General features: G+C 41.7%; 1 protein-coding gene across 1 annotated transcript in view; it reads left to right on the top strand.

Moving 5' to 3' along the window:
- LOC142218476 (vitellogenin-1-like) overlaps positions 1-20,887 on the top strand; it is a 73,038-nt gene that overhangs the window by 28,074 nt on the left and 24,077 nt on the right. Inside the window, exons 11-22 of the mRNA XM_075287226.1 lie at positions 1,059-1,277; positions 2,997-3,214; positions 4,714-4,811; positions 6,152-6,273; positions 6,356-6,463; positions 9,194-9,313; positions 9,824-10,007; positions 11,139-11,229; positions 11,821-12,006; positions 13,935-14,082; positions 17,890-18,109; positions 20,141-20,334. Of these exons, the coding sequence (XP_075143327.1) occupies positions 1,059-1,277; positions 2,997-3,214; positions 4,714-4,811; positions 6,152-6,273; positions 6,356-6,463; positions 9,194-9,313; positions 9,824-10,007; positions 11,139-11,229; positions 11,821-12,006; positions 13,935-14,082; positions 17,890-18,109; positions 20,141-20,334 (1,908 nt within the window). The remainder of the gene's footprint in view (positions 1-1,058; positions 1,278-2,996; positions 3,215-4,713; positions 4,812-6,151; positions 6,274-6,355; positions 6,464-9,193; positions 9,314-9,823; positions 10,008-11,138; positions 11,230-11,820; positions 12,007-13,934; positions 14,083-17,889; positions 18,110-20,140; positions 20,335-20,887) is intronic.

Consider the following 20,887-nt stretch of genomic DNA (forward strand, 5'->3'; position numbering starts at 1 on the left):
CCTTGCATATCAGTGCCAAGTTGCAGGAATGAAGGTTTTTTTGTTGCAGATTTTCAAGAATGGATTGAGAAGAAGGGAGAAGTAGAAGAACTTCCTATATATTTCTCATTCCTTTTGCAGCCATTCTTGGCTTTGGCTCAAAAAAAAGTTGCAAAATCTGCAACGGAAAAAAGTTGCACTTCTGCAACGTGAGGGGTTGTCCAGGGGAATTGGTAGAATGGGGGTTAAATAAACAGAGATCTGCTCTGGAGCTGTCACTCCTGTCCTGCACCGCCGTTCATTGACCAAGCTGTATTGGTGATGTCATATGACCACTCACTCCACCAATTACCTCAGCAATACACCCCTGAGCCTTGAGTTTTTGCCTGTAGTGGTTGCATAAAGTTGATATGACCACTGCCAAACATTGGCAAGGAGTAGCCATGACTAAGCTCCGGAGTGGCGGGATATAAAGAGAGCAAATACTGCTCTGTTTCTTGTATCGTTCCCATGCCCTCCCCTTCCTGTGATCAGTTTTTCAGAGGAAGTAGACCATACCTTTAAGGTGTCAACTAAAAAATTTAAGACTTCACCAGAGATTTGCTTAACTCATTTTAAGTTGATCAATTTGCAGATTTCCCTACTAGAAATGTAGCGATCATTATAACACCTTGAATCAAATTGTCATCTCCAAACATACTGGGTGGTTGTCTCAAAGAGGTTTCAGGGAAAATACATGACAGGTTCTTCTCCAACCTATTCTATCCTAGGAGTTCCCAACCCAGGATCAGTAACCACGATGGTTGGCTCATTGGTCAGGTGGCCAACTTTGAAACATTTATTTGAGGGTGTTCCCATCACAATAATATATAATGGTGCCACGTGACTGTAGGTGGTATCTGGTTACCCGCTATAGCACTTTGCAAAGGGAAGGTTTCAACAAGGTTCTTTGTAAAATTTAAAGCCATTGTAAAACACAAAATTTACCTTTTTTATATTGCAATGTGACATGTGTCCAGTAGGACTTCCTCTAATAAGTTACTGCTATCTAGAACTTTTCTGTATTCTCCTTTTCGTAGCCTCTACATGATCTGCTGTCTGAAGCAACCGAGGCCGTTGATAAAGAAGACATGATCCTGGCCTTGAAGACTCTTGAGAATGCAGGACAAGTAGTTTGCATAAAGCGTATCATGAAGTTTATTCCGGGGTTCTCTTCCTTGGCTTCCACCCTACCAGTAACAGTCCAGGTTACTGCTGTGCTGTCCTTGAGAAATATAGCACTTAGACATCCCTCAAAGGTACCAATACACCTTCTATAGATTGGTTATAATTAAGGATTATTCCTTAACCAATGGCTTGGGTGGTTTTCTGACCTCTGCATTTGGTTCACCAGCCATTGATAGCTGAAGATACTATTTTTTGTCTGTGATACCAGGGATGTCATAATATTACAAAAAATTGCAAGTAAAGAAGGTTGACTTGCCATATCCATGCAAACACGGGAAGAACATACAAACTCCTTGCAGATGCTGTTCTTGGCAGGATTCGAACCCAAGACACAAGTGTTGCAAGGCTAACCACTGAGCCACCAAGCAGCCCCATATTTATATATGTATATTGTATTGGTGATTAGACACTGTAGGGATCAAGTTCCCTAATGGGTCTAAAAATAAGAAAAAATATTCAAAAATGTATAGAGTTAAAAATGTTTACAAAATTAAGAAAACATTTTCGTACATGTTTTAATTTTTTTCCAACTTTCCAGCACATCATATGGAACATTGAATGGTATTGTTACGAAGTACAATGTATCTCGTGATAATAAACCCTCATATGGGCCTGTTAAAAATCAAAAAGTTATGGCTTTTGGAGGGGAGTAGAAAAATTAAAACGCAGAAATGAATCATGGCGAAGATGGGAATAGGTTACTACTGTATTAAAAATTTTTCCCTTGTTTATATCCAATTCAGTCATATGTTGTGGAAGAGGTCTTCAAGGAATTGGTCAGGAATTTGTTGTTTATGGGTTGTCCTTAGGATTGTTTGCCGCGTACCCTCTATAGTGGGCAGGCGCTATCACTGCAGCTCTGCTCCATTGAAGCCACCAGTGAACCATGTTGCCCCATATGTAGTTTGGAACCAAGTACACAGTCCAGTGCCATTAATGTGACCACCTGTCAAAATCCAGAATAACCCCTTTTGGCAGAGCGCAACGCTGCAAGACGTGCAGGAAGAGAGGGGATGTTGTGATGATATCACTGGGATGTTGGGCCATGCCGACTCCAGTGCCGTGGCCAGCTGCGCTAGGTTACGTGGTTGAGCATCCATGGCGCGAACAACCCGATCGAGGTGGTCCCACAGATTCTCGATTGGGTTCAAGTCCAGGGAACTTGCTGACCAAGGGAGTAAACTCATCCTGGTTATTTAACGTTGACGTCAGAAATAGGCGGTGGTCACATTAATATGACTGGACTGTGTATATCACACTAGCTAAAAAATGGAACACGTGTTGTATAATTAACTTTATAGGGGAATTCCTTATTGGTGTTCCCTTGACTCATAGTACAAACACATCAGCCCGGCCAGATTTAAGTGACTACTGCAAGTAGTCTTGCAAGTTTTGGTACTTTAAGCCCTACTCAATGGAGATTCTAGTCTTTGGGACATTTGGGTTCTTGTCAGACTTTTTATCTCTTTAGAGAAGAGAATATAGTGCAACTGTCCTATACAATTCATCCCAGCAGAGCTAAGCCTAGAAACAGTTGATCTTCTTATTCCCGCAACTCATTTTTCTTTGCCAGTAAAAGAAAATAAGTTCTATATTCACGCTGTGCTGGAAACGAGCAGCCTCTGAACCTGGGCCACCTGTGGGCGCTATCCTACTGTGCCTAGTGATAAATCCAGCCCAGCAAATCTCGCAAACAAATTTACTTGTTTCAATACATATACTTGGTGAAATAGAACAAACACAATTGAAAAAAAATCTTTTTTTTTTACTTTTATAATTTTACCATTCAGGTCTTGGATATTTGGCTCCAGTTGTATATGGACTCGAGGCAACATCCTGCTATCCGAATGACAGCTGCAAGGCTTATCCTAGACAACAAGCCTCCGGCTGCTGTTGTGATGACCATGGCGAAGTCTCTGGTGAAGGAAGTTGACATGAATGTGGGCAGCACTGTGTATTATTTAATAAAGCGACAGAGTAAAAGTGTCACACCGGATCTTCAAGATGTGTAAGTTTGTCTTTGTACGGTCATGGGGTTATCAATGTGTCTTATAAATGACTTATAAAAGGTGTTGAAGACAGTCCTTGTATCTGTAGAGGCCAGTGTTGAATGTGTTAAAGGTAAAACATGTAGGTAATAAAAATAAAAAAATCAGCTTAGAATTATTTTTTTTTCAAATATTTCAGTTTCTTATATATTTTTTATTTTGAAAAAAATTAAAAAAAAATTATAATACTAAAATGGTTGAATGAAAAGTTTTTTAGAAAGAACAGTTCCAAATTCCATTTGGGTTAGTTTGGTTAATTCATTAATGGTTTCCACAACCCCAATAGAACTTTTTTGTTAACTGGTGTGGGGAAAGTGGGCAACGTGACTCAGTAAGGATCTTTGGCATCTCGATCACAAAGAGTACCAGAGATGGGGAATAATCAGATGGAATGAGATGCACCCTAGTTTTTTCTCTTGGCTTACGATTAGAGATGAGCGAACAGTAAAATGTTTGAGGTTCGATATTCGTTTCGAGTAGCCCCTCAATATTCGACTACTCGAATCGAATATCGAATCCTATTATAGTCTATGGGGGAAAATGCTCGTTTCAGGGGTAGGCAACGTTCAATCAAATTATACTTACCAAGTTCACGAGTGAGGGTCGGGCTGGATCCTCCGAGAAGTCTTCTCCTTGCAGCGTCCCCGCGGTGTCTTCCGGCTCTTCTGGCTCTTCATTCACTCTGCCAGGCATCGGGCCTGGGCAGAGCCGACTGCGCATGCCCGCACTACAAGCGGACATGCGCAGTCGGCTCTGCCCAGGCCCGATGCCTGGCAGAGTGAATGAAGAGCCGGAAGACGCCGCAAGGATGCTGCACGGAGAAGACTTCTAAAGGTAAGAGAAGAACCAGCATTGATTGGCCGACTGTATAGTATTCAGCCAATCAATGCTGGTTCTGCATCGAACTTTTACATTCGAACAGCGAGTACGAGTATTTCGAATACCGTAGTATTCGATCGAATACCTACTCGATCGAGTACTACTTGCTCATCTCTACTTACGATGTCCTTAGATGAGTGGTACAAGATGGCTGACTTTTGAAAGAATAAAAAAATTGTAGTATTCAAAAAGGTTTTTTTAAGCAGGTAAACTGGTGACACTTATCTTGGAGTGTCTCAAGCCAAATGGAAAAGTTAAGAAGGAAACATTTGGACAGGTCTTCTATAGATGGTTCCCATTTTATACTTTCATCTTTGGGTTCCTCTACATTTTAAGTATGGAAATTTTTGAAGTTTTCTATTTGGCTTGACATAACCTAAAGCCAGTTTCATATCAGTAACTTTGGATTTGTCCAAATATACAGTCATTTAGAATTTTCAGATATACATTTTAGCTTCATCTTGGACAATGTCTCCCAATGAGGCTCAGATGGCAACTTGGATTGCTCAAAATTTTTAACAAAGTTTAGACTTCCTCTGCACATGTACTTGCGTAGATATTAATTCCCATGTGTTTATAGGGCTTCTGTCTGCAACGTGGCCGTTTTATTCCTGAAATCCAAATATGAAACCACAGGAAACACATTTAGCAGTGGATTTTATTACAGCACATTTATAGGTAAGAAAAAAATTCAGTAGATTCACTAAAGAATTCTTAAAGGGGTTGTCCCATCTCAAGGTGACAAGTGATGTCACTCACTGCTCTCACTGTTAACTACAGCTCTGCAGGACAATCAGTTAAGCTAATTGCAGTTTGTTGATAAAACCCTGTTATCTCGCTATGTAAACACACAGATAACACTGAGTCCCGGTTCACATCAGCATTTAGTTTTCGTTTGGGGAGTCCACTTGGGGATCCCCCTGAATGGAAACTTATATGCATTAAAAAGCAGTTACTTTATAAACCACATTGACCCCATAGACTATAATGTGGTCCGTGTGGTTTCTGCTCAATTTCCACAAGATACATGCGGAGAGAAAAGTGCTGCTTGCACTTGTACTTTTTTCTCTGCATGTTTCATGTGGAAACCACATGTACCTCCTTATAGTGTATGGGGTCCATGTGGTTTCTTAAGTAACCACTTTTTAATGCATATATGTTTCCGTTCCCAAGCGGACCCCTCGAACGGAAGCCTGAACGCTTATGTGAACCAGGTCTGGGTTTTTTCTCTACAAGCATGTGCAAGTATTGTGAGACTTCACAGTGTTCTGTTCAGCAAACTGCATTCAGCAAGCAAGGATGGGGGGGAGTATACAGGAAGTAAGAAGAAGAGACAGCAGGCAAACTGCTGAAACAGGGAGATGGGATAACTTCTTTAAAGAGATTGTGCATGATTAGAAAAATATGGATACTATCTTCATAAACAGTTCTACACCTGTCAAAGGAGGGCAGTGTGAGGCAGGAGCAGACAAGGGGTGTGATTCTGAGCTCTGACACTGGCTGCCTCTGATTGGAGCTCCGAATCTGACGCCACCTTACTGACAATACAGACCTTAGGCACCAAAACTAACTGCGCATGTTGCTCAAGAATGGTGGGGGCTAGAGAGAAAATTCCAACTGTGCTGGAATCGGTGGAGCAGCGACTATTAACAGATGCTAAAATCTAGAACTGGTTCAGATGGTGAAAGGTCCCCTTTAAGACCAGCATATAAAATCCCAGTTTTAACAAGTCTGCCTCATTGTCCGTTACCTCCCTTGCTAATAGACTTACGTTACTATAATGCATTATCTTTTGATATAGCCACACCAACTCTGTTCCAACATGATCTTTCAATTTTTTTTTACCTGTATGTCTACATGAATAGCGGCTGATGATATTTACTCCACGTACTAGCCAGGTTTTACATCTTTTGCCACGAGGTGAACTCTTAAGTGTACATCTGACAACTTTTTATTTATTTAGAATTATTGACTTTTTTCTTGTTTCAGTAACAAAGTTTACAACATTTTTACCTTAGATTCCCTCATGTCTGGGACTGAAAGCACATTCACCGCCTACAACCCAGCTGACGTTCTCCCCTCGGTTGCCTTCGGAAGACTCAGAACCTACTTCATGGGGGTTTTTACTGATCTGTTTGAGGTAAGAAACCTCTTTGTACCGCTACCAAGAGAAAAATGCATTATTTTGCTATTGAATGTTTGCATTTCATTGTGACATATAGATTGGCTATCATGCTGAAGGACTTCAGGAATTATTAATGAGCAGACATTTGTTCTCCTCTCAAAGCGGACTTGAAAATGTAAAGAAAATTATGGATATGCTTAAAAAGGTAGGAACTTTTTTAGATGTAAAATATAAAGCAACAATGACACACATTGCATCAAAATTATTGGAAACCTGTGAAGTCTCCTCGGGGGAACCTTAATGTACAGTACAAATATGAGTTAGGTTTTGAAAAATATTACCTGTAATAAAGTTTAAAAGATATTAAATGGACAGGAAAGGAGGGTAAAATGGTTTGGTTAAGGCAGGCAGGATTTTCAGCACCACATACTCCAGGATACATACCAGGGGCACTGGACTTGGGGGACTAGGAAAAGCTAGGGATGATATAGTGCACTACTTCAGTACATGCTTGGAGATTCCTTCCTTCTTCTCATAAACATATATGGTAAATATATGTATAGTAAAGGTGTCAAGCCAAGGCATCCCCCCCCCCTCGCCCTCCTTGGTCTACGCCTTGCTCCCCCAACTTTCATAAAAAGTGGTTAGTGTGACACAGAATGTACAATGGTGTGCAAGAAAGTGCTATGCACTAAAGATGCTCCCCAAGGAACTGATATACACCAGAAAACTAGTGTAGATAGGTTAGTAAGTTCTCCCAGTGTCTTTTAATACAAATTTGTAAAGGTTTTGTCCCCTCATAAAAGCCACGGAATCGGTGTTAAGGGTTTGATGACTGGGGGTCCTGGGGCACCCACTGATCTTATGTCCCTATTTGGAAGGGAGCAAAGATCATGAATGAGATTTGGTGTTCCTGTCAGGGTCTATGGGAGCAATAAAGATAGTTGAGCACAGTATTAGGTGACATGCATTTGACTGTGTACGTGCTAACAGCCTCACTTGAATGGTACAAGTAGCCTACTGATTTCATCCGTGTGCCCCCCTGCACCAGTTGTTCTTCCACAGTCCCAGGACCTGTCCTGAGCCCAAGACTAGAGCCCTGGGGCCCATCGCACTTTCATTGTACCCCAACAAGGACTTTTTTTTTCTACTTTGTAAAGAAAAACTATCCTATGTATGCGTCCTTATGAAAACTTTATACAGCAACCGCACCGCCCAGTGATCAAATGTTTCTAGAAAATTGTTCATTTGACAAATGACAATCTTTATAAAACTGAACACTGCCCTGAAATCTGAAAATAATACAAATGCATATCAAAATGTGACTATTGTATTACAGTAATTTCCAGCTTTCCAAATTGCAAAACAGTCCAACTATACATCAATGCCAATTATATACTCCTGCCGTTGCAAATACTTTAAAATATAAGAACTATTTTCATGAAAATATATTACCATGTTGCTATAATTTACTGGGAGTTAGAAGAGCTGTCAGAAATAAAAAGATGTGGTGAATAAATTACAGTTCTCACTGCTAAGGTCTCAAAATAAAGCTAATTGTCAAAAAACGAGATACCTGAAGTATATAGGGGATTTACACGAATAATGAGAATGATTATGTTATAATTGTATCTTACAGTCTGAGCTCTCTGTACAGAAATCCCAATGGAATAGAAGAACTTTATTGTCCCCTTAACCTATAGAACGGACAGCGAGTCCTTCCTTACGTTTTTTTGGCATGAACCACCTATACCAGGGGTAGGGAACGTACGGCTCTCCAGCTGTTGCAAAACTACAACTCCCAGCATGCATACCTGCTCTGCTTTTCTTGGAACTCCCATGGAAGTGAATGGAGCATGATGGGAGTTGTAGTTTCACAGCAGCTGGAGAGCCGAAGGTTCCCTACCCCTGACCTATACCAAAGAGATTCCCATCTCTTCCAGTTCTAGAAGGGACTTTCAGGAGTTATATACTGATGACCTATCCTTAGGATGTGTTGTCAATATCTATCAACACCCAGGACCCCAACAGATCAGCTATTTGAAGAGAGTGTAGCGTTAAAATGAGGTCTTCTTCGATAAGTACCAAGTATGGAACGGAACATTGTATAGTGGTTTTACTTGACATTGCACCTCAGCCCATTCACAGGTGAGTGGATCAGGGAAGATGCCTCTTCGGGATTTCCAGGTGTTAGACTGATAAAAATGGGCAAGTGTTGTACTCGGAAAGACATGGATGATATGGAACTTTTGTTTTGGAAGCAACCCCTTAAAGGCAGTGTTTTATAAGCTGTGGTTTACCATCATCTAGTATTGCAACAGTTGTAGGAGGAATATTTTACCCCGTTCTGAGCCAGAATGCAAAATACCAATTGTGGCTCTTGCTATGGTGGACCTGGTCATTCCATGTATTACATGGACATCAACTTTCCACCATAAATTCTACTGATTTACAGCACTTTCAGATCAGGTGATCACCGCAGCAGCTTTAGTATTAAATTCTGTATGGGAAACATTTGCAAATTAACTGTCCTCAAAAGGAGAAGAAAACTATAGGTGGTCATCCTATAAGTCAAAGATCTAAACCCTTGAACTAGAAGTTCCCATGATAGGAGAACCCATATTCCCAATGTCACTTACAAAACGTATGGTTAAAACATTCACTAACTTATATTGTGGATATAACTTGTTGACTGCTCTTCATGACCCCATGTAATGCATCTTTGGCAACACGGAAATCCTATTGGCATTGATATTGTAAAAGCTTAAACAGTGACTGCTACTGTTTTCTTAGAAACCCTGGTTTAGGTGTTCCGCTTTACGTGGCCAGATATTGACTGACTGCTTAGCTATTTTATGCATAAACGTAATCTGAAGCTTCATCGTATACATGTAAATTTTAAACACTTTTGCAATAAAACATTGTTTTATTACAGTTGCATGACTGGAAACCAATTTCATCCTCCGAGCCCGTTGCATCATTGTACCTGAGGTTGGTTGGGCAGGAGATTTTCTATCATTCGTTGAACAAGAACTCGCTAGAGAGTATTCTCAAGGTAAGTCTAATAATAATGGGGTCCCTTGTCGGAACCCTGTTTATAAACCACAACTGAGATCAGCATGCTTTGTGGCCCAGGTTTTGGAGACCTCTCCCCAATAACAGCCATACAAGAAACTCATGTCATCCATGGTCTATCAAAGTCAATGACCTCTGTGTAGCAAAAGCAAGACTTGTCAACTTCTTACCCTAGCGATAACAGCTGATCTTGGGGAATCTTCGCCATTAATTCCTTGCCGGGGAATTATCTGTAGTACACCCTTGGTTTGTAACCAAGGACAGAAAAGGAGTCTCCCACCCAATAAAATAAGTATAGTAGCCAACCAGGTCTTGGACCCATCCATGGGCAGCTGCTTAGGTTTCCCCTATACTGCATTCTATGATACATCATAGTAGGTTCACAATTGTTTAGAATTATAGCTCACCCCTGATCGATGTCCATATGCCAAGGGTTAACTTTGCCAGAATCTGTATATTGTACTTGTAATTAATATAGCATGTTGTGCAGTTTCTTCCCAGTGGCAGGTCCGCTACATTAAGATCAGCTGTAAACGCTCTTCAAAATGGTGTGGATATAAATTGGTCTAAATCCTTACTATCGAGTGAAAATCGTCTTGTGGAACCAACCTGTGTAGGTCTCCCACTGGAAACCAGCTTGTATTACTCGTCGGTCACAAGGGCTCAATTACAAGGTACAACCATTGGCTATACCAGTGATGATAGTGAGACCCCCCTCCTGCATGAGTAGTTGTTTTTGCCAGGAATAGAGGCTAGCCATTGTCTCATAGGATGAAAAATAAAGCAATATGTGACATATTGTAACCAATGGGCCATCTACTAAAAATGCAGATGAGTCAGGTGACTCACCATTGTGACTAATAGAAGGGTGCTCCATTGGTAGTCCAAAGTTCCAGACTTTACCAGTGGGATCATCCCATTTGTACCCATGGCCAACCATATGAGCACTAAAAAGAGGTCTCTTGGCTAATAACATATGGCATGCCATAAATATCTGCTAGATTTCTGTCTCACATCTGGGACCCTGATCTATTAAGATAGTATATGGCACAATAAGGGGGCCTGAACCATCATTCTCCTATCCACTGGAGGTCCACTAGAGGTGTCAATCATTGGAATACTTCTTTACTTTTGACTTTGCTTATCTGTTGTTTTATGAAGACTTTCCAAAAAGTCTCTACCATTTTGCTGCCGTAGAGTTGGTGGAAATCCTTCACATGGTTGGTTGTGATGTTGCTGCTGGCTTAGATCTGACATCACAATGCTTCTGGCTATTGTTAATTTCAGGGATGACCATCATCTGCTCTTTCATTCTCTTCTATAAGTGTTAGATATACCAATAAAGAGAGGAGGATGTATTCAGCAGGACAATGTATATTAGATAGGGGAGGACCCACAATATGTAGGAGGAAAGATGACACAGGCCGTGTAGAGAGTATGGCAGAATCTGCAAGGGAATTGGGGTTGGATCACATAGTCAACGTGAATGGAGACAGAAAGTAGACAACCCAGGCAGAGTCTGCAGGGGGAGGGGGACAAATATGTGGCAAGGCGGCAACACTGTAGAGAGCGCGGAAAGAATCAAGAGAGTTAGAGTTGCGATGTAGATATCATGTGGTCTGAAAATAAATGCAAGCATACAACTTGCCATCACATATTTAACACAAGTTCAAGTCAATACAACCACTAACATATGCTAACATAACCAATAACAACAATATAACCGCTAACATATGCTATTTTTTCTTTGCCATGTCACGTGTCCATAGTCTACTGTGTTTTTAAAGATGTCTTCTAATTGACAGCTCAAGCTCACATCACTCCTGAACAAAAGGATCCAAGTTTGACCCAGTTACTACAATCTAACCTGAACCTGAATTCTAAATTTTCACTAAGGTACTTACAGTACAATACTTTGTTTTCAATGCACTACTATTAGTGTAATGATAAAGGCAGATTTACAAGGATAGGCCACTTTATTAGAGACACCCATGAGAACTGCAACTATTCTTGTGGAATACATATGTATCATCCACAGGTATCAGAGGACCAAAGGTGTGCCAAGAAAACATCCCATCAACTCCATTGATTCATGTACCCAATTCTGACCTCTTTGTGAATTACCGTTCCCATCTACTCTAGCACCAATGACCAGGCTCCGTTCTGATGCCAGCTAATTTGTGTCTTGTGTTTTTGACCCATTCTACTTGCAACCAAGATCTAACTGGTTTGGATTTTATTGCAAAATCATTGAGATGCATTGAAATTTGTGATGTCGACTTTGGAGCGATATTATTTAGCCCTGGTCTTAGTCAATTATGGCTATCAGACAAGAGATATAGGGAGTGGCCACTAACAATGCGACCTTCTTAGAAGATCTTCATAGGGACCACTGATGGTGGTTGGAGTGTCAGGGTTGGCAGGAACATCCAATACTCAAATAGTAAAATACCAATAGAATGTAACTTTTTTGTCCCCATCATTTAGCATGACTAAGGATATTGTATTCATGTTTGGGGTGAATACCGAACTCATCCAGGCCGGAATCAAACTCCGAACACAGGTCAACATGCTTCTTCCCGGAAATGTAGAAGCTGCTGTTAATGTGGATCAAAATCACTTCAAAATAGATTATATTCCGGTTCAACAAGAGAATGAAGTTCTATCTATAAGGTTAGTTGCCTATTATATCCAAGTATGTGAATCCAAAGAAGTATGGACCTTAGTAAGGCCAGAGGAAGCGGAGCAGCACATGACCGCGGGCTCATACTGCATAGGTGATGTGTACAGAAAAGAATAGGATTTTTTAATCAAGAATATTTGTGATTGTGAAGTTGCTTTCATTTGACCTGCATTAAGGTAAGAAAAGAATGGTCACAATTTGTAGATGTTCACGTCTGAGCCACAGTCTCCATTTGACTAGTCAATGGTGAACACCAGTGGCCACATGTAACCTTTCTTTTAGGACAGGTTCACATCGGTGCTGGGATCTCCATTTTTCAGGTCCACTGGGGGACCCAAACAATGGAGAACCAGACTGGCAAAACAGCGGTTACACGTGGACACCGGTGGACCCCATTGATTATAATGAGTGTCCACCATTTTCTTACTGAAAAAAACTCAATGTAGGACTTGTCTCTCTGCCGATTTTTGCCGATCTCAATGAAGACTCTGCCACCAATTTGTAACTTAGCCTTAACTGTCCATGTTATCCAACGCAAGTGGGAACCTACCCTACCCTGTATAGTGCTGAAACCTTTTAGTCCCTAGAAAATGAGACCCTGATCCAGTATCTTTTGGGGTCATCCAGTATAGCTATATTGTGCTGTACATTCATCTAGCAAGTCCAGGGACCTAGGGTGTACATTCACGTCCCCCAAATTTTTGGAAGTATTCCAAATCTTTAAAGGGAGGTCTTGTGGGTGTTCCTGGATCTTTGTTCGGTGTAAAATGACCCAAGAATGGAGAATGCAATGTAAGTTACATGCACACGTTATAAATAGAGATGAGCGAACAGTAAAATGTTCGAGGTTCGATATTCGTTTCGAGTAGCCCCTCAATGCTCGACTACTCGAATCGAATATCAAACCCTATTATAGTCTATGGGGGGAAAATGCTCGTTTCAGGGGTAGCTAACGTTCGATCAAATTACATTTACCAAGTCCACGAGTGAGGGTCGGGCTGGATCCTCCGAGAAGTCTTCTCCGTGCAGCGTCCCCGCGGCGTCTTCCGGCTCTGAATTCACTCTGCCAGGCATCGGGCCTGGGCAGAGCCGATTGCGCATGCCCGCACTACAAGTGGACATGCGCAGTTGGCTCTGCCCAGGTCCGATGCCTGGCAGAGTGAATTCAGAGCCGGAAGACGCCGCGGGGAAGCTGCACGGAGAAGACTTCTAAAGGTAGGAGAAGAACCAGCGTTGATTGGCCGACTGTATAGCATTCAGCCAATCAATGCTGGTTCTGCATCGAACTTTTCCATTCGAATAGCGAGTGGTACTCGATCGAGTACGAGTATTTCGAACACCGTAGTATTCCATCAAATACTACTCGCTCATCTCTAGTTACAAAGTATCTTCATTTGTAAAGATCATCCATGGAGATACAACTTACTTGTTGCTTCCTAGCAACTCACAATTTCTGTGCATCGAAAGATGCAGCCTGGGCAGCAAAGCCCACATTGTTGTGTGCATGAAGCCTTAATTCAATTTGACAGGAAATAAAACACCCCCTGCAAGTCAGACTCAGCATCAGTGCCGCACCTCGCCAGTGCACTTATGGTTAAATGGGCACACGTTGCTTCCACTATGTTCCAAAATATAGTCGAAAAGCTTTTAAAGCAGCTGGAAAAAGAGGGCCTGGGAGATGGGGATTCGGGGCCTTGCGATTCTTTTTTATGCTTTTTTTTATATATATCTAAAATCCAATATTTTGATGTAATACAGAGTCTTAGACGACGGCGTCTTCTCGAGCACAAATAAAAGTGCAGTCACCTTCAAAAAGTTCAAAAATCCCATAAACAGCGCGAACAACAAAGCTCTATCTATTTGCAACAACTCTTCCAAATATTTCTTTAAGATCAGCAATGCAATATTTTATGTTCAGGTCAAAGGCATTCGCTATAACAAGAAATGCGGAGGATTTAGCTGCTGCTAAAATGACTCCGGTTGTAGCTGCTGGAACAGAACCAAATGTACTGAAACAGACCTTTAATCCAAGAGACTTGTCAGCGGGGGACACGCCAAGGACCGAGGTAAAGAGAATTCACTATCATCCCAGAAATGTACTTTTCACCGTTGGGATTCACTCTGTCTTATAGAAAAATATAGACTCCCGCTTTTTCAAGCTTGCCTGCAGTTAATCATATGTATATTGCTTAGACTGGGATCAAGGCAGCCGGGGCTACGAAGAGCAAAGCAAACATTTTTACATTGTGCTTCAACATATCTGGGTGATTTAGAACAAGCCAACGCTAGGGATGAGCTGCTCGGCAAGTGGTGATGGAATACAGAGGCGAGCAATTGCTTATGATTTGCAATGGTGCCATTGTCTCAGGGGCTCCGCTTTATTCCATTTTGCACTTGGTTTACCCATAACTTGGTTAGTTAGAACTACTGCAGTCTTAAAGAGGACCGATCGCCTGACTGACATAATACTGAATACTTGGATTCCCCATTAAATAACAATTCGGAAACATTTCTTCCCAGAATTCGTTTTACTGTCTGTGTATTATTCCTCCTGGAAATGCATAAATAGAATACTGGGTGGTATTAGTTATAGGGAAAGTGTTGTCAGAAAATTACGCTTTGGCATTTTCCTTGCCAATGTGTATATTTGGGTAAAAGTGCAATATCCTGCTGGCCACTAAGCCTAATGATACTTGACAATTTCAAAAGTTTTCCTTGCAGCAGTCACATAATAATATACAAACAGGATTACAATAGAAGTTAACACCACTGACCCATTATATCTACTACTGGTAATAGATAATATCACATCTTATCTCCCCCCCCCCCCCCAACCTGCACAGAGCATCTCAAGAAATGTCTCCCATAAATTTCAATGAGTTGGCTTCAGAATATTGCCACCTATGGCCATGACCCTGCTGTAAAGCAGATCACTAAATGCTGCTAAGGGAGAAGACAATCAGGCAAGATGGCCGCCTTCATCATGTACAGAAAATAGAATAAAAATAGACAATAATGGGAACTGTGGGGTGATAGTGATACTTTATACTAAACCCGGTGGAGAGAAAAGTCCTCCACACAGGACCCAGTGTGTCCAAGCCCCACATGGACAACTTATTGATTTCCCTGAGTACTGTGTAATGCTTCATATATCCTGTAGGGGCGCTGCAGGGAATTTAAACACTTAGGTCTTATTTACACGACCATCAAAAACAGGTATTAGTGTAAGTTCCCACCTAAGAATTTGGCAAGCAGAAATTTGGCAGGAATATGGAGCGGATTTTGCGTGACAAAAACCAATGAGAACTTTGACGGTTTCGAAGCGGAACTTGGAGAAGTTCCAAATTCTGTGTCAAATTCTAAGATGACTGTTTTAGTGACAGCCTCATTCCTATGCATTGATTTTAATGCACCCCTGTGGCGCTAAAAAACATCCGTCACATGGCCAGCCAGGCATAGGCTTACTGTATAACTTATCTCTGGCGTTCCCTGTGATGGGATAATTGTCGCGACCTCTTTCTACCGCGCACGGATTACATAATAATAGTAATATAATGAATATAATTGGGCACCTGTACTAATAAAATAGGAAGGAAGTTCTCAGGGACCCTCGTACTCCTACAGTTACTAAAAAGGACAAAGGTCCAATAAATCCCCCTTGTTATTAGGACGTGATATTTCTCCGGAGGACCGATAATGGGCTCACGGGCGACATTCCAAAAAATATAGTAGTAATATGTTTAATAATGGTAGAAGAGGAAGTACAAATGACTTTATTGTGACTGTAGTAATGTCATTACGGTTACATTTATGGCGTCCCTACTGCCTCGGCCCGAGCCACGAGATGACATTTACGCTTATGTAATTTGTGTTAACGGGATATTTGGCAACGCCTAGAAGGAAATAGGGACCGAGGCTGTTGCGCAACTCTTTCCCTTGTCGCTATTGAAGTGCAACTCATAGTGAGAAGAGTCAATGGGGAAGATTATTATGGCTTCTGTGCCAATTTTCTGGTGTACAAGTCCAGAAAAAAAGTCAAAAATAGTTGTCCAAATTTGTTTTTTTGTGCAAAAAATGGCAACGTTATCCAATTTTGCAACTGCCCCTTTCCTGGACCACTGACCCCACAAGATGTATGATCTTTTACATCTATTTGTTGACATAAATGATCCCTGAATTCTACAAGATAGAGTTCAGCGCAGGCACGTGGTCCTACAGAGGATGCACATGGTCTACGCCAAGTCATAAAACGGACCCACCCACCAGAGCGGGAGATACGAAGACTCGCTTTTAGGCTTGCATTTAGACTGGCAGACCAGTGACCTAACAACGTGATCCCTTACCTTTATAGCACCACGTCATTTTACATTACAGATGGCGATAGAATTGGTTAACCATCTTGTGTATGGGGGTGCGCTGTCTTTATTATTGTTGGGGGAAGACTTGTTAAATTTTGACATATCCGACCTTTGTTCTTAAACCGCCATCATCGTTATCTTGCAAGGGTTTGTTCCCCTCTTCCTTTGAAAACACATGCACTCTTGGCCAAGCCCAGCATGCATGCGTATAGTGTAATCTGTCCGCCAAGCCAAGTGCTCAACTGTGAGCTCCTGAAGGTTGTACCAAAACAACCTTCTCCTTCGGCACCCCTTAAAAATCAATAACACATGGGCACTGCACCGATTTAGCATTTATTGGGGATGCCATTGGTCAAACTCCAACCAATTTGTGTATTATCTACCGTGTGCCAAGTAAGTGGGTGATAATCATTGGTAACAAGACTACACCTTTATATGCCTGTGTCTTTAACCAATATTCCAGTCTTTACTTTTTATCTGACTGATTTTGGTCTATACTCCATACACATGTGGTGCCAGTTCACAATGAAGTCTATAGAGAGGGGAAGGAGGAGAAGGACACAAGATATGAGATTGTCCAAGCATTAAATGAGTCACTTTAGCCAGGAGAAGGCTGTGTTGTGAAACAGAACTGTCTCTCTACAGTACAGATGTCTCTCTGCTTCAAGCACCTCACCTCTTCCTCTCCCTCTCCTCTCCATAGACTTCTATTGTACAGTTCTGATCAGAGGTAGGAGACAAATAAGTGAACAAACAGGAACTTTTCTTTGATAAACTATATGACAAAGTTTATTATCTGCACCGGCACTATAAATTTATGAGAAAAACCCCCAAAGTTTAGTTACGCTTTAAAATGATGATGATTTAATTAAAAAAAAAAAAAAAAAAAAAAAAGGTTAAAATGTTTTTTTTAAAAAGTGAAAACATTGAATTATTTTAGTGCTATCTATGCACTTAGTGTGTTATTTTGATACCAATCGATGGTCCAGATTTGCCAATCTCTCCCATTAGACGTAAGACGCCCGGTCGATGAGCTCGCGTAGGTGATTTATTTTTAAGGCAATATCTAAAATTCTTTTTTTTTTTTTTTTTTTTTTTTTTTTTTTACAAATGATACGTGGTTCGGGAGAAGTGTTTTGGGGAACGTATTACCGACTTTGAGAACTCAGTTAGGAAGCAGTAGGTGGCGATTTAATACGGGTTTGGGCCGTGTGTAGCTGGAACAAAGGTTTGTTTCTTAGAAGTTTTTCAGAACATATTTTCAATCAATCTCCATGAACAAAACCTTCAGTTTTCTCCTGAGAATAATAATAGACTTGTAAGGAACTAGAGACTGAAAAGCACTTAGCGAAAAAAAACGTAGATCTCGCTAACACAAAAACACAAAGCGTCGGCGGGGGATCCTTCGCGTATTTTAAGAAGGATTTCATTTAAAAAGTACCAGGTTTCATTCAAAACATATTTAATGCCATATTGATACCTTGAAATAATGACATCTCTTCCATCAATTCACAGCCAAAGTTTTCAGCAGAAGTTCTGAGCAAAGAGAACGTAGACTGGTCCTATCAGCCGCACCGACAAGACGACTCCCAGGATTTCACCATGTGTGCTCGGACAAGTCATTTTGGCTTCCAGGTTTGCTGGCAGAAGAGTAGCTTGACCGCTGGTTTTGCCCAAAATTGCCCCCTTTACCATATGATCGGGGAACATTCTTTCAAGCTCATAGTTAAGCCAGGTAGGTAATCTAATGTAAAGTTGTCAGCTTTTACCTTGTCATGTTTTACCACGACATATTAACGAAAAATATAGCTTTTTTTGTTGCAGATTTTGCAACAAAAATCTGGAGGGGATTGAGCAGAAAAGAGGGTCAACTACAGACAGGGGTGAACCTACCCCTTTTGCCGCCCGAGGCGAACTACAGAAACCTGCCCCCCACCCCCGAGGAGGGGGTGGAGCGAAGGGGCGTGGCCGAGCAAAGGGGCGTGGCGGTGTGAAGGGGGCGGGGCTTAGCGCCGTTCATAGGCAGAGAGCAGGCACGGAGATGACCTGCTCTCTGCCTGAGCGTGAGGGGAGGATGCTGGAGCAGCGCTGCTCCAGTGGCCTCCCCAAACCACCGCTCGGTGCTAAGCCAGTCCAGGACAGCTTGTCCTGGACTGGCTAAGGTAATCAAAAATGCCGCCCACCCTGGGGTCCTGACATAGCGCCGCCTGAAGCGCTCCCTTCAGGTCGCCTCATGGGAGGTGCGGCGCTGACTACAGACCATCTTAGGCTGATTGCACACAGGGTTTTTTGGTCCGGAAACTGAGGCGGAGGCCGTCTCAGTTCCCGGACCAAAAAATGGGTAGCCATGACTGGATGCCGATGCAGTGCATCGGCATCCAGTCGTGCACTTTGCTCCGGATTAGGCCCAATGAATGGGCCTAGTCGGGAGGAGGGTGTGTCTTCAGGCGGATTTGCTATTCAAATCGGCCTGAAGAATGAGCATGTCCGTTCTTTTTTCCAGGAGCCGGAACTTTGTTTTTTGATTGTTGTATAGATCTGATGAAGTGGTGCATTTACTTTAGATGCAAGTGTGCCCCGAAACGCATTATCTAATAAAAGCCTGGTTTAACAAATCAAAGGTGTTCATTGTATCTTTGAGGAGGAGCACATTATACCTGGGATTTGAGAGCCTTCGGTTCCTATTGGTGAACTATATAATCCAGGGTCGAAAATATGCAAATCTATTTTCCAGGATGTAATTAGGAGAACAGTGCACTCTGTACGCCGCCCTCTAGAGGGCAGCATCCTTAACATCATGCATGACAAAGTCTTTTTAATCATGATGTGGATTTAATTGGCAAATTAGTATTTCTATCCCAAAAGGAACAGATTCCCAGCTATGGACAGCGCTGTTTCGGCCTATTGGGCCTCCTCAGCATAGCGCAGGGATACTGATTTGGCAGCGTGAGAGACTATAGACCAGGGTCAGGGGATAATCGTACACATCAGGGAGAGTGTGTGCCTACATAGGCAGTACGGAGACTTACAAGTCATTCCTGCAATGTATGTATGTAGGCAAACACTCTCCCTGATGTGTACGATTATCCCCTGACCCTATATAATCCAGTAATGATACATACAAAAGTGGATTTATCCTCACAAGAAGTGAGTTTCCTTTATATTGCCCATTCCTTTTTTAGTAACTCCTGGGTTTGGCTCAAAAAATCCAGCTTTTCCGCAACGTCAGTGTGGAAAGGGGTCAAAATAGATGCAGTAGACATGAATTTATTCTATAGCTACTCTTTCAATTCTGAAAACTTGGAATTACCTTGATAAATTTACCTTCATTCTTCAAGTAAGACCATATTTAATGTGTTTCTAATGACGGATATACGGTGTTATCATAAGAAGCATAGCTAAAGTAAGACTTTCATATTCTAGAAAGTAGATTTATAGATTAGCCGCTATGTATTTAGGATATCTAAGCAATTTTTCTCGCATAGGCGTTTCCGAGGCGCTCGAGGTAACAGACTTCACTAACAAAATTAGTAATAAATCCATTTGCTTAATACCCTGCAATTTAATGCAAGATAATTAGATGCAAAGTAATTATGGCAAAGTTTAACGTGAGTTAGAAAGTACACAGAGTGGAGCAGCGACTTAGAACCAAAATACCTCATTTTCAAGAGATTTGCTTTTATGCCAAACAGACTCGTACAAAGGTGTATTGAATTTCAGGCTCTTCAATAATTAAACTAGTAAGTGCTCTCATTTTTTTTTTTAGCGCACGCGGATGCCTCAGTCGAGAAAATACAAATAGAATTTCAAGCAGGGCCCGGGGCAGCGATGAAAATGGTGCGTTCAGTAAATGTACGGAGAACTGATGGGGAAACGCACAAGTTGGAAAACCCAATAGAGCACATGGCTCTTTCAAAGCTGAAGAAGATTCTCAGTAGTGATGATGCAATGTTGGAAGAGGTATGGAATAGTTCATTATACTAAGTAAGCAGATCAATAGAGATAGATAGATAGATAGATAGATAGATAGATAGATAGATAGATAGATAGTGTGAAGTGGAGAGAGGTATAGTGTGGGAGAACCGCTATTTTTCCCCAAGACTGTTGCAGTATGCACAGGCGTTTAGCTTGTGGTTCCCGAACTGGAGTAAAGTTCGGGCCAGTCCTGCAGGGCAATCCATTCCAGGCTTGGAAACAGACCAGCAGAGCTCTGTAAGTAGCACAGGTGTGCTGGTTAGTGAGAGAGAGAGGAGAGAGACTGAAACACTGACACAGTCAACCAGCCTGAGAAAGCTTTGCCAAAAGGACGCTGTTAAAGTGCCGGGTATGTGTACCCCTTGTTTACTTGTAAACCCTGTTTTGTTAGGAGGTCAGCAGTAGGCTAACCCCCTGGTTAGTGAGGGAAGAAATCATTTAGTAAGCCGCCGGACAGGCGTAGGTCTTTATTTTCATTTGTTTATTTTGACATGCTGAGCTTCTGACCAGTACTGCCTGTACCTGTAAGCTTGTCTGC

The sequence above is a fragment of the Leptodactylus fuscus genome, chromosome 9 (genome assembly GCF_031893055.1).
Source record: "Leptodactylus fuscus isolate aLepFus1 chromosome 9, aLepFus1.hap2, whole genome shotgun sequence".
Classification (NCBI taxonomy): Eukaryota; Metazoa; Chordata; class Amphibia; order Anura; family Leptodactylidae; genus Leptodactylus; species Leptodactylus fuscus.